The following is a 12,441-nucleotide window of genomic DNA, read 5'->3' as shown; positions in this document are numbered from 1 at the left end:
ATTCAATCAGTTTTATGTAATATGTGCATTTCGCATTTACTGTTAATATATTGCGATAATTATTCTCCATTCAGCTTTAGTTTTCAGTTAATAGGCGTTTTCAGTTAATAGGCGTTAAACACGGAACGATTATCTCGTGATAGGTTTCGAAGTCATATATAGAAAATCGATCGTTGGAAGAATCGTGTTCACGAATCGTCGCGTCGTGTCTCATCGATTTTATTTTTTCGTAGGATTACACGACAGTTTGTCACGACATAATCAATTTGCGATGGTACGTAACGAAAATTTAATGAGCTTTATTATCTGAATGAGAATCACGTAATGTTTTCGCGCAATAAGCGTTGCGGGGATATATGTAACTTTTCGTAATCGCACACAAACGACACACAATTGTGCAATTATATTGAAATTATTTGTGTGTGAATATATATGTATATATATTGCCTTTCACCCTTAAATGTGCGCATGAAATGATTATACGGCATTTAGAATCAAATATATAGCTATAATAAAAAGAGAAACAAAGTAAAAAAAAAAATAAGCGGCACAAGATCTAGAGTTTTTATCTCAAAAAATTATAGCGAATTTTTTCACAAAAAATTAAGAACGAAAAAAAAGAATACCAAATTTACTACAGTATTTAATAAAAAGCTAGTTGCAAAATTCCCCTCGTTTGCTAACAAAAGATCTCTCTACGTGATAGCTTTCTGATATTGATAAAAATAATGCATATTTTTATATCGGCACGAGATATTCGACGTGATAATTACGTAATCAATTGCAGCCGGAATAGCAATTAAAGCTGCATTCTACACATTTGTAATTGCATCAACCAACGCAACCATAAATATCGCATCTTCGATACAAAGTTATAATCTCCAGATCAAATAGGCATCGCTTAATCTAACTGATGCACGCGACTGTAGCTATGGAATAAAAGATCGATGCATACAAGAGAACCTACAACGAACTTTGACCTAAACAAGATAAACTTTTCTTCCATAGGATCGTAACCCTGACAGCGAATTGCATTGGTACATTGCGATTATCGATAAGTCGATAATTGTTTACTTTTTTTTTTTTTTAATGGATCCCTTTAAACAAGCGCGTTTACTTCGATCATGACTTGAAAGTGCTCGTAAATTCTTCGCAGCAGAAATGCTATATCGTAAATCGAACAATAATGTTTAAGAGTAGTCTAATCGAATTATGCAAAAGCTGTGTTTGTATGGTCAGCTTAATTAACATCGTAATGCCATTAAACTGATTACTTGAAACGTTACATCAAACCGCATAAATTACAATTTCGCAATTAATCATGTATGCATTAAAGCAATCTTTCCAATTTAATAGAATTTAAAATATAGGAATTTGTGCGTCATGACTGAGCTTTAAAATATTCCAAGGATAATCAACAGAATGATAGAAGTAATAAAAAATTAAGTATATTTTTACGTTGTTTATAATCCGTTTTATTAATATTATATTTATCTATATAAGTGAGAAATCTGTGTGTGCGGAATCTATGTATGCGGAGAGAAATATGCGCGTATCTCTTATCAATAACTTTAAAAAAAAAAAAAAAAAATTTTTACGTTTACATAGATTATATAATATTATATTAATTGATTTTATTATATTTGTGTCACTTATAATATCCAATATTTCGTAACATTTTTTTCCAAAGTTAACATGTCAGAGATACTTATATTTAACAATATCTAATAATCATGTTTAACTGTTATTTAATCAGTTTTTCATTCCGTGTCCAATGACAAATATATTATACTTTCATAGCAAAAATTGCCAAAGAAATATTTTTTTAGTTATTTCCATACACATTACATGCATGATAAAGTTTAGTAGTAAAAAAAGTAAATAAAAATTTATAGCAGCAAAAATTCTCCATTATTATTATTAACATAAAAGTCCGATATTTAGCTAATCATGGAATTTTTTCAGAAACTTAAAAATACTCAGAATTTTCTCGTTACTTTTTTAGAAAAAACAAACTAAATTTTAAACTTTTATATTTATTGCAAATATAATATATTTTGCATGTAATAATAATACAATATGTATTAATATTAAATACAATATATACTATTTAATATTATTTGATTTCAATTTCCAACATTAGATATTTTATATGATTCGAAGCTATATAGTGTATGATCTAAGATCTTAAGATTCTGTCAGTATTATATAAGTATAATTCAAAATTAAAATTAATTCGATAAGATTTCTTTGTTTTCAATATTATTCTTTCAATATTATTCTTTTCAATATTATTCTTTCAATATTATTTCTTTGTTTTCAATATTAAATATCTTTTGTAATGTTTTGTGTGCTCAAAAAAGATTTCTCAAAGAAATTTCAGAAATTTGCAGAATTTGCAATGCGTCCTATATACTATTGTAGTACGCGTGTTCACGCGCTCACACGGCGGTATCTCACGCATCGACGGTACGCGACATGCGATTTTCTCTTTTATTTCTTTTGTCGGTTGATCAACAAAAGCATCCATATATGTATATATCTTCCGTCTTTATGCCCTACACCCGCACACATTATTTGTGTAAACGCCTTGCCTATCAAAAAATAATTTATAAATAGATTTTCCGTAAAATATTACATATAGTATAAGTCAAAACTTATATATTTATGTATAGCAAATTGAAAGAAGATATATTCCTGATTGAAAATACGCATAGAACGAAAGAATCAAGTTTTGTTGCCAAAAGAAAAAATTTTGTAACCGTTAAACGATTTTATTCACGCATCTAAAAAATAAGAGCGAAATACAATACGATGATTTTTTCTGCTTGGTAAAATACATCGATTTAATTGCCAAATCGGGAATATTTTTATGTGTGAATTCCAGCCATCATTGCAGCAAACTGCAACCGTATCACACCTTTAGCTGGCCGTAGCTAAAGGTTGCTTACACGTGGGCAACATGCCGTGATTGCTGTAAGTATGCATGTTGCACACATCGATATCTTTCAATATCTTTTATTGCACAGTGCCCGGTCGTATCTTACAGCGTCGAATAAATGTATATTTAAACTTAATAAAAAATGTATTTAAACTTAAATTGGCATTTAAGTTTGTGTTTAAGAAGCTTAATAAAAATGATTCTTTAATCCCTATTAAGTGTGACTAATATAGTAGTTAGAATTTTATTTTAAGAGTATAGGTGTAAAATATTTTTATATATCTAAAAAATATATTAGCTTTGCAATTGCAAAATATGCTTATATAAATTAATATTTTAATTTAACATTTTTAATTTTTTTTATATTTTCTAGTATTTTTTATAATGGGATATTTTTATATATTAAATTATTTCTTATAACTCTGTGTAATTAATTCATTTATAGTATGATACAAACATGTGCTATATTGCCAACATTTATATTATACAATTACATTTTTAAATACTATTCTTACCGCATCAGAACCGTTCATTATATAATCCTATGTAAATATTCTATTGCGCTATATTCACAGCAGTATTACGACATTTCACGCGAAGTATTTTTTCTCCCGAAAATCATGTGCACGCAATTTTTAGGCACACTTATACATGATATAATGATTCAAGTGTAAACGAGCTTAATAAACATGCGGCCATGCACGCCGTAAAAAAGATTTAATGTTCCAAACAACGCGTGAAATCTTGCTGTTTTATTGTTAAGGCGATTCAAGTCTGCCTTTTATATGAAACAGCTAAGTTTCATATAACAGAAACCAAGCGCTTGTCTGCAGATCAGAAATAAAATTGTCTTCATAAAAAAAAATATTAATAACGTTTTGTATAAATAATTTATATCAATATAAATAATTTATATCAAAAATAATTCTTATCATATAAAGACAAAATTTAATTTTATCTTAATAAATATTATTAGAATGTAAATGTGCTTTTTATATGTAATTATATATGCCATTTTTAGAAAGGAATGTTATAATATTTTAAATTTGATTAATATTTTTGAGAATTATCAGAGCTGATTTTTGTCAAAAAATATTAATCGCAGATAAGATATTATAACATATTATTTAAAATATATGTTACCATTTTAATATTTTCAACATATTATATATAGCCCCATTACCGCTATAGAAATATTGTAAAATAAACAATTTCTCACTCACCGATGCGTGCAATAGCGGAGTTGTAGTACACAGCACATTAATCTGAAAACAAAATATTCAAATTATGTATACATATATGGTACATATGTGTGTGTCGAATATCTCATAAACAATGCAGTTTAAAAAAAATGTTTTATTTTACATACCTCGTAGTTGCCCCGATGTCGCCCGATGCCTCCCCGGGCCTCCTCCTCCTCTCTTGGTCCATGGTAGCACTCACGACACTCACGAAAATACGAATAATTACGATTGCCCGACACTTTACACGGCACTCCCGACGCGCGAAACTTTACACGGCACTCCCGACACGACGCGTGAATCGCAATGCTACCTGTAACAAATAAAATACATACATATATTAGAATAATCTTATTATTTCGCATTATAACATACACAATATAAATATGTAAGCTAGAATTAACGATAGATATATCCACGGATATCGCAACACATTTGCGCGCACAAATACAGATTAAGTTGGGTTATGTTGGCAAGAGATTTTGCATCGAATTTTTTGCGAAATATGCGTTTCGAACAATTACGATTATATATTAACGTTGAAATTATGATATGCGATTGATAAATATTACAGTACAAAGGTTAGAAATCGTTTCTAACGATTATGCTTACTAATTAATCACAGCGGGACGCAGCTCCAACTGCCTGATACTCGCGGCGTTTCGGTAATGGCCGAGGCTACAAACATCGGCAACTTCACTCTAATAACGCGCGCGCGATACTATGTACGTACATGACTTAATATTAATAATTAATTAAAACTCGAAGGAGATTCGTTCGAAAAGATATAGCTTTGGAAAGAAAAAAATTTAATTGAGAGTAAGGTATTATAACATATTATTTACAACATATTACTATTTTATAACTTTTACCATATTATTATTTTAAAATTTAATTAGCAAATTTTCGCTTTATTAATATTTTTTGATAGAAATCAGCTGAAGCGTTAATTTGCTAATTTTTATAATAATAATATGTTATAAGAATTAAAATAATGTTTTAATTAATATGTTATAATACTTTAAACTCGATTAATATATTTTTGACAGTTATCAGCTGATTTCTGTCAAAAAATATTATTAATTGAGAATAAGGTATTATAACATTATTTACAACATATAACTATTTTAATTTTTTACCATGTTATTATTTTAAAATTTAATTAGCAAATTAACGATTTAATCAGCTGATTTCTGTGAAAAAATATTAATCGAGTTTAAACAAACTTTATATTATTTTTTTTTAAATATTCGTTTTAATATAAAATCGAAGAATGGCGTGCGCGTAAGCGCGCGCTTGTGTTGTTCTAGTTTTATTATAAAAAATGAATGAATCATTAGTTATAATATATAAAACCAAAAATTTTAAACATACAAGTTGAAACTGGCAATTGATTTCTTTTCAAAAAACCTTTCTTAAAAACCTTGCAATTTATTTAATCGATCGCATTGCAAATGTAAATGAAAAGATAGAAAGTGATTGCGATTGCATGGAAAGAGGATAATGTCAATCACGCGTGGGAATTTATTACTAAATAATTATGTTACACAAGAAATAATGCGACATATAATAGTTATAATCTATATGTGTAAATCCACACATATTTAAAAATATTATATAAGGCACAGAAAGATGTAAATTATATGTATTTATATATATCCAAAATAAATTTTTAGTTGACAAAATTAATTAACAATGTTTTGTAATTTTAAAGATTATATTCATAGTAATATATAGTACGTCTACTTTTTTGTCTGATACTATTATTATTAATATATATAATATTAATAATAAAGCACATTTGCATTATTATTAATCGATGTAAAATTAAATTGTAAATTTAATATTGGCTGCTAAGTAAAATTATGAATTATATCACACACAATAAGATTCGCGTCTTTAATTTTCAGAAAAAATGCCTGATAAACTTTGATAAATATTTATTGAATATATTCTAAATATCAAATAAAAAATATATATTTAAAACTATTTTCTATTATAACACAAATAGGCGCTCTTAAACCACGATCTTGCAAGAATTTCTAGACTGCAGTGACTATACTTCAACAATGTTTACGCATTTTATACGCCGCATAAACACATATAGTTTGTTTATAGCTTATTAAGCGGTCAAGAACATTTCGCACAACATAAAAGCGTTAAGCTTAGCTCAACCAGGGAATTTCCACATCATGGAATTTTATTGACAACTCAACGCCAACAGCTAAACGTTTCATACGACTTTCACACACACAAGTACCAATGGAAAATACAATGCAACGATGATTACGAAGCGATTGATTACAAAATCGCACGACACGAAAATTGTGGCGTGCACGCAACAAAAAAAATCATGCTGCATGTTCATGCCAATAAACACGCTGTAAGATCGAGAAGGTAACTGCAAAATGCTCTTCCTCAATTGTAGCTTTAGAAAAAAATTATACTGTGTATATTTAGCTATGAATGCGCATATACATATATGGAAAATAAAAAAACTACAAGGATCTAAAATTTTATTTTTAATTTTAAATCTAAGTTAATTAAAAATGTAACTTAAAAAATTTAAATTAATTTAATTTAATTTAATTTAATTTAATTTTAAAATTCCCCTCCTCTCTCTCTCTCTTTGTCTTCTATTACTTTATTTAATCTTTTATTATTATTTTGTTTTCAAAAAAATTGATTTATAAATTATGTTTAGACAAAATATATAAAGTAAGAGAATATTGTCTCTAACAATTTACATATTAAATTACAATTATTGTTAACATTAGAAAATATAAAATAAAAAATGTTAACAAAATTGTGAAGAATATATTTTCAAAAAATCAAATCAATAGATTTATGGATAGAAATATTTATTATAAGATCATTAATAAGAAGTTTTAAAAGTTTGATATATTGATGTTGAGAGAGAGAGAGAGAGAGAGAGAGAGAGAGAGAGAGAGAGAGAGAGAGAGCCTATGAATATTTATAGATGATACAGTTTAATGAAATGAAGTAACCCAGTTTATGGTAGATCATTCCTTGTATAATTATGTTCGATTTATTACCGTTCTGAGTACCATTTCGGAGCGTTATAGTGCTCGCACGTGTCGACTTCCGTTAGTTTTTAACGATCACCATTTCCTGCCTTAGTTCTAATGTTACAACGCATAATGCATTACACATTTAGATGATTTTTTCGCGTTTTCAAAGTCAACGGCCATAAAAGCGTTTAAATTGATCGCTGTTTTGTTCGATATCTAACGTTTCTGTACTTTGTTATTGTTTGAAATGTTACGTCTGCTCATTAATGTGAGCGGCTATTTTCAGATATTGTGCAACTATATTAACTGGAGTATAACGTCCATGTGTCACCCACGTTTCTGACCACATTATATAACTTGTGTGCTAAATACATTTATTTACATCTTATAAAATCAATTTAAATATATATAATGTAACATATATAAACACCACTTTTATTAATAATGTAAAAATGTTTTAAGTTAAAAGCAGTTTTTAAAAAAGTAAAAAGAGAATTCGAATATTTCTATAATTTAACAAAATATATTATTTTTATTAATTTATATAATATGTTACAACATATATTAAATAATCATTATATTATTTGTGTGTGTGTGTGTATTTGTAAGTACGAACAGCGTCTAAAAAAGTAAAAGTGAAATACGCACCTTAAAAATTTTCTTTAAATATCTTTTACTTGATTTTATAATTGTAATGCATATTTTTATATAATTAATTATTATTTTTATATACCAAATGACTCTCTAGTGATTAATGATATCCAATGGACGAAAATAATCAAGACAATCATATAATTTTAGTATAATAATTTATAATTTAAAGTTATTAATGATTGGACATAAAAATTACAAAACACAAAATTAGCAAATCTAAAGATCTATCATTTTATTAATAGATCTAGTCTTATTACCTTTGTAATACAATGTATTGTAAATGTATTGTAATGTAAATAATTTGACACTGGATTTTCTACCCTACAATTCATAAATTTCACAAGCCGCTAATAAAACTATCCAGCCATAAACCACCGATTTTCTAGCGCCATGATTTCGTGTCGCTCTGCTTACATCGAATCGACGAACTGCGAAAAGAGCGCAAAAGTTCGCGATTTATGACGAGATCCAAAATCGTGCTCGGTGGCACTCATTATAACGCTAAAACTCAAAACCACGCAATATACAGCAACATAAGAGTCGTTAAACGCTTTAATGGCCATTGCATAACACGACTTCACAACTATATAATCTTACATAATATTGCACTAAGTTATATCACGATGTCGCAAATTGAATGGATTTTATATGTTTTAAAGAGAGAACTAAACGCCTTCTGTATCAAATATAAAAATCTTTTCATATATTTTTATGAACAAAATTAACAATTTATGCTATGTAAGTAATTCATGATATATTGAAGTATAAGCCTAACAAATTAACTACAAAGATAATTAAAAATTTAATTGTCGCAATGTTAATGTATAAATATATATTTATATAAAAAAATAAATATAAATTCCATGTGACTGATCCTGTTTCTCTATATACCTTATCCTCAAAACTATTATAACATACAAATAAAAACTTTGTTATAAAACAGATTACTTATACATTTTAATTTTTATTAATCAATAATGCTAAGATATTAGATCACTTGGTTTAAGAAATTGTTGACTTAATTTATAATTAAAATTAGAAATAATTGCAAAATATTATTACATGTCATTAAAATTTACTTTTTACTTCTATTTAAAAAATTTTTCTATTATAAGGTTAAGTATTTTCCTGAAAAGCTTTTACACACACGTAACATTCAGCATGATCTGAAACAACATCTAGAAGACTTTGTACAGCCGTTAATTCAAAATTCTCTATATTGTCTGAGAATTACGGAATATTTGTTTCCTCGAAATTACTGAATACCGTGTAATCAAAAGAGCTGCCAGGTGAAACTGACAAATAACTGTACCGTTTCCGGTGTAACATCAAAATCTTCCCTCTTTCTCTCTCGTCTTCTCAACTACGCCCGGTTATAGTCGCTCTCGTACTCTCCGTGGGCAACTAAAGTAAAGCTCACCTCTCGTAACATCTAATTCGAGGCGTTACTCAACGCGCCAAAGTTACGTGACCGGTCGTTCTGTAACAAGCCGTTACAGCGTCCCTCATTACGAATTCGTCGGATCAAGCGTGAAACGCAACGACATGCCGCGAATATCTGCGAACGTTGTGCATCCTTACATTTTTTCCGAACATTGTTATATAATATGCATATGTACATCCATTTCTGATTAGAGATTGATCGAATGGATCATTCGACGTGTCTCCCTCGAGCAAATCCATTCAGACGTGTTCAGAGATCGAAATGCGATCTAAATTATTCACTATTACGAAAGTTACAATTTTCTATTTTATGTCTGATAAAGGAAGCACTGATGTTTCAATTTGTATGGATAATGTCAGAGTTAATATAAATAGAATTAAAATAAAACAATTATAGATATAGAATAATAATAATAAAAATATAAAACAATGCTAAAAAGAGAAAGAGAGATAAGATATATTTTTTCAATGATTAAGTTGTACATTATTAATATCATTCTAATTTTCTAAAATAAAATTGCAAATATATAATAGTAATATAATATAATAAAATTTATAAATTGTTTGCCGGATTAAATGCTGTAATATATCCAATTAAACAACATAAATGTTATAATTTTCAACTGCAGAGAATTAAAGAAATATAATTATGTTGAACGCACTTTCTCTCCAAACATTACGTTAAAATCATTAATCTTAACATAAAAGTAAGAGACATTTTAATTTATGCTCATTTGTATGATTCGCATTTCATCTCTCTTCAGACATTAATATTTAGACAAATTTTTAATTAAACGTGTTTTCTGCGTGAATGTAAATTGCAATTGTTTATACGTATATTGCAATTTGATAAATGTGATCCACGTTATAATTTCTCTGCGAAATTAATAAAATTTACTTTACAATTTTCCTAGACAAGACGGATCGAGCTCGATTATAGTAATAACAAATGAGAAATGCAACTCGTACACTCATTAAATGCTAATAATGATACGGTTAAAGCAATCTCCTGACTGTATCTCAAAAAAGCCGATCGATTCTTGCATAACAGTTACAGATAACATTATTATCGCGTACCATCGTACACTCCGGTAACTAATTTTCCCAGACAATCATTATTCCTGATCAACATATAAAAATCTTGCAGAATTTAATTCAATTTATGTGATATCCGACATGTTCAGAAAATTTTCCAAATCATATAGAGAGAGTATCCCATCTTTTTCATTTTAATTTTTAACGATAAATTCTTTAAGAAATTTACACTCAATTACGTCAATTTAGGAAAAAAAATTGTTTTTAATTATCTTTTGTTACAATTACATATTTCTTATACTTATTGTCATTTATTGTAAAATATATTTATTATAACAATAATAATAAAATGAATAAAAATTCATTATTAATATTGTACGTAGAGATTTACATTGGTTGTAGGTTGCAAAATATTTAAAAAATTTAATTCTTTAATATTTTTTATTCTCTTTAAATAAAACTAAACTCTACGTCTCTTTGCATTCCTTTTATGCTGCCCAATCTGGCATTCTATGCATCATGCGCGTTTTATTATTAAACGTGCCATACCTTCACATATCCCAAAGGCTGTAAATTGCAGCGAAATGTTGCATCGCGCCATTTGCTTGGCAAAGACAAATGGCAAGCACGTTTAGTCAATAGGAGGAGAATTTGTCGAAAGATATATCGAGAAACTAAAAAACAAGCATAGCGAGAAAGTGGGAAAAAGAAGCATACTGTCGCGACATGATACATTACATACGTACAGAGAGAATTATGGAGTTATATCTCTTATTATCATTGTGGTTGATAACAACAGACACAAATTGAAAACTGGAAAGTAACTCCGAAGAATTAAAAAAATTAGCAGAAGGGAGATATTAAAAATTTAATACATTGATAAGAAACGTATAAAATAAAATAATAAATATAAAATATAAAATAAAAGAATAAATTATTTTATAATTTGATCAATTTATAAATATCTATCTAAATATCTCGAAAATTTATGATAGATATGCTTTGCATAATAATTTATTTTAATAAAGACTTAAGTTACAGATTTTGAAAATGTTAACAAATAAATTTAAATAATTCTGCACCTATATTTATGTAATTCTTTTTTTATTTTACTGTAAATGCAACTATAAATACTACTCAAAATCTTATTTGACTGTATATTTATTAATGTACATGTCATGTGTAACATTTTAATTATTTATTATTTTAAATGCTAGACAACTTTTAGATAAGATAAGAGATTAAATATTAATTTTAGAAAGAGAATTAAAAGTTACTAAAGAATTAAATTGACCGACACAGGGAAAACATCGCGAGAAATGAAGTGCTTGCCAGGAGCCTAGACCAATATAAATAAAAGAGAGCATTAGAATTAATTACTTTCAAAACAAATATACTGCAAGAGCACACTAAGAAACGAGCAGATATTAATCGCATTATCCGCGTATAAATCACGCGTAACTGTAAATGCGTTACGCTACGTGGGAAACGTGAACGATGAAGTCTCGGAGGTGTGATAAAGGTCGCGACGAGCGGGTGGGGGTCAAACGGCCGATAGATCATTTGTAACTAATTAAATCCTTTCGCCGTTTGACGCGGTCGTCAAGGATAAAGCTGCTGGGGCAATGTCCTACATGATTTGCATAATAGCAATATAACCTTTCTATTATAGCTAAGGCTAGCAACTGATCAATTCTAACTGCGCAAAATTGTAACAAAACGAACAATAAAAATGTAGAATTTTTTTTAAATCGCCTAGACGTAATAATAGCGAAAATGACTTGCAAAGAGTTCAGTGTGTTTTTCATATCAAACAAAATTATTTGAGTTAGAGAGCGTATAATATTCAAGTGTCTTAGCGTAATTCTAGTATAAAATTTAAAGATATTTTCTGTAATTATAAATACTGACATATATGTATATTGCAACCTTCTTATAAAACTTGATCTTTTTATGAAGCACCGATTTTTTGTAGACCATCGTTTTACAAAGCCTGCGGCAGATATAAATAATTTATGTTTATTTATTTCTTATTATAATAATAATATAATAAAATGATTGACATTAGTATGTGTTGTAGAAACATAATATCTTT

The 12,441-nt window shown here is 28.0% G+C and overlaps 1 protein-coding gene across 1 annotated transcript in view; it reads right to left on the bottom strand.

The window, feature by feature from the left end:
* Positions 1 to 12,441, bottom strand: part of Slo2 (slowpoke 2) — a 216,609-nt gene that overhangs the window by 168,769 nt on the left and 35,399 nt on the right. The window contains exons 6-7 of the mRNA XM_083039076.1: positions 4,311 to 4,495; positions 4,165 to 4,206 (exon numbers count right to left, since the gene is read on the bottom strand). Of these exons, the coding sequence (XP_082895202.1) occupies positions 4,165 to 4,206; positions 4,311 to 4,372 (104 nt within the window). The 5' untranslated portion in view covers positions 4,373 to 4,495. The remainder of the gene's footprint in view (positions 1 to 4,164; positions 4,207 to 4,310; positions 4,496 to 12,441) is intronic.

Source organism: Prenolepis imparis, unplaced genomic scaffold (genome assembly GCF_030444845.1).
Source record: "Prenolepis imparis isolate NDT839.2.m4 unplaced genomic scaffold, iyPreImpa1.0 SCAF_5, whole genome shotgun sequence".
NCBI classification, from domain to species: Eukaryota; Metazoa; Arthropoda; class Insecta; order Hymenoptera; family Formicidae; genus Prenolepis; species Prenolepis imparis.
The sequence above is the reverse complement of the archived record's forward strand: the minus strand, read 5'-3'. Positions and strand labels throughout refer to the sequence as shown.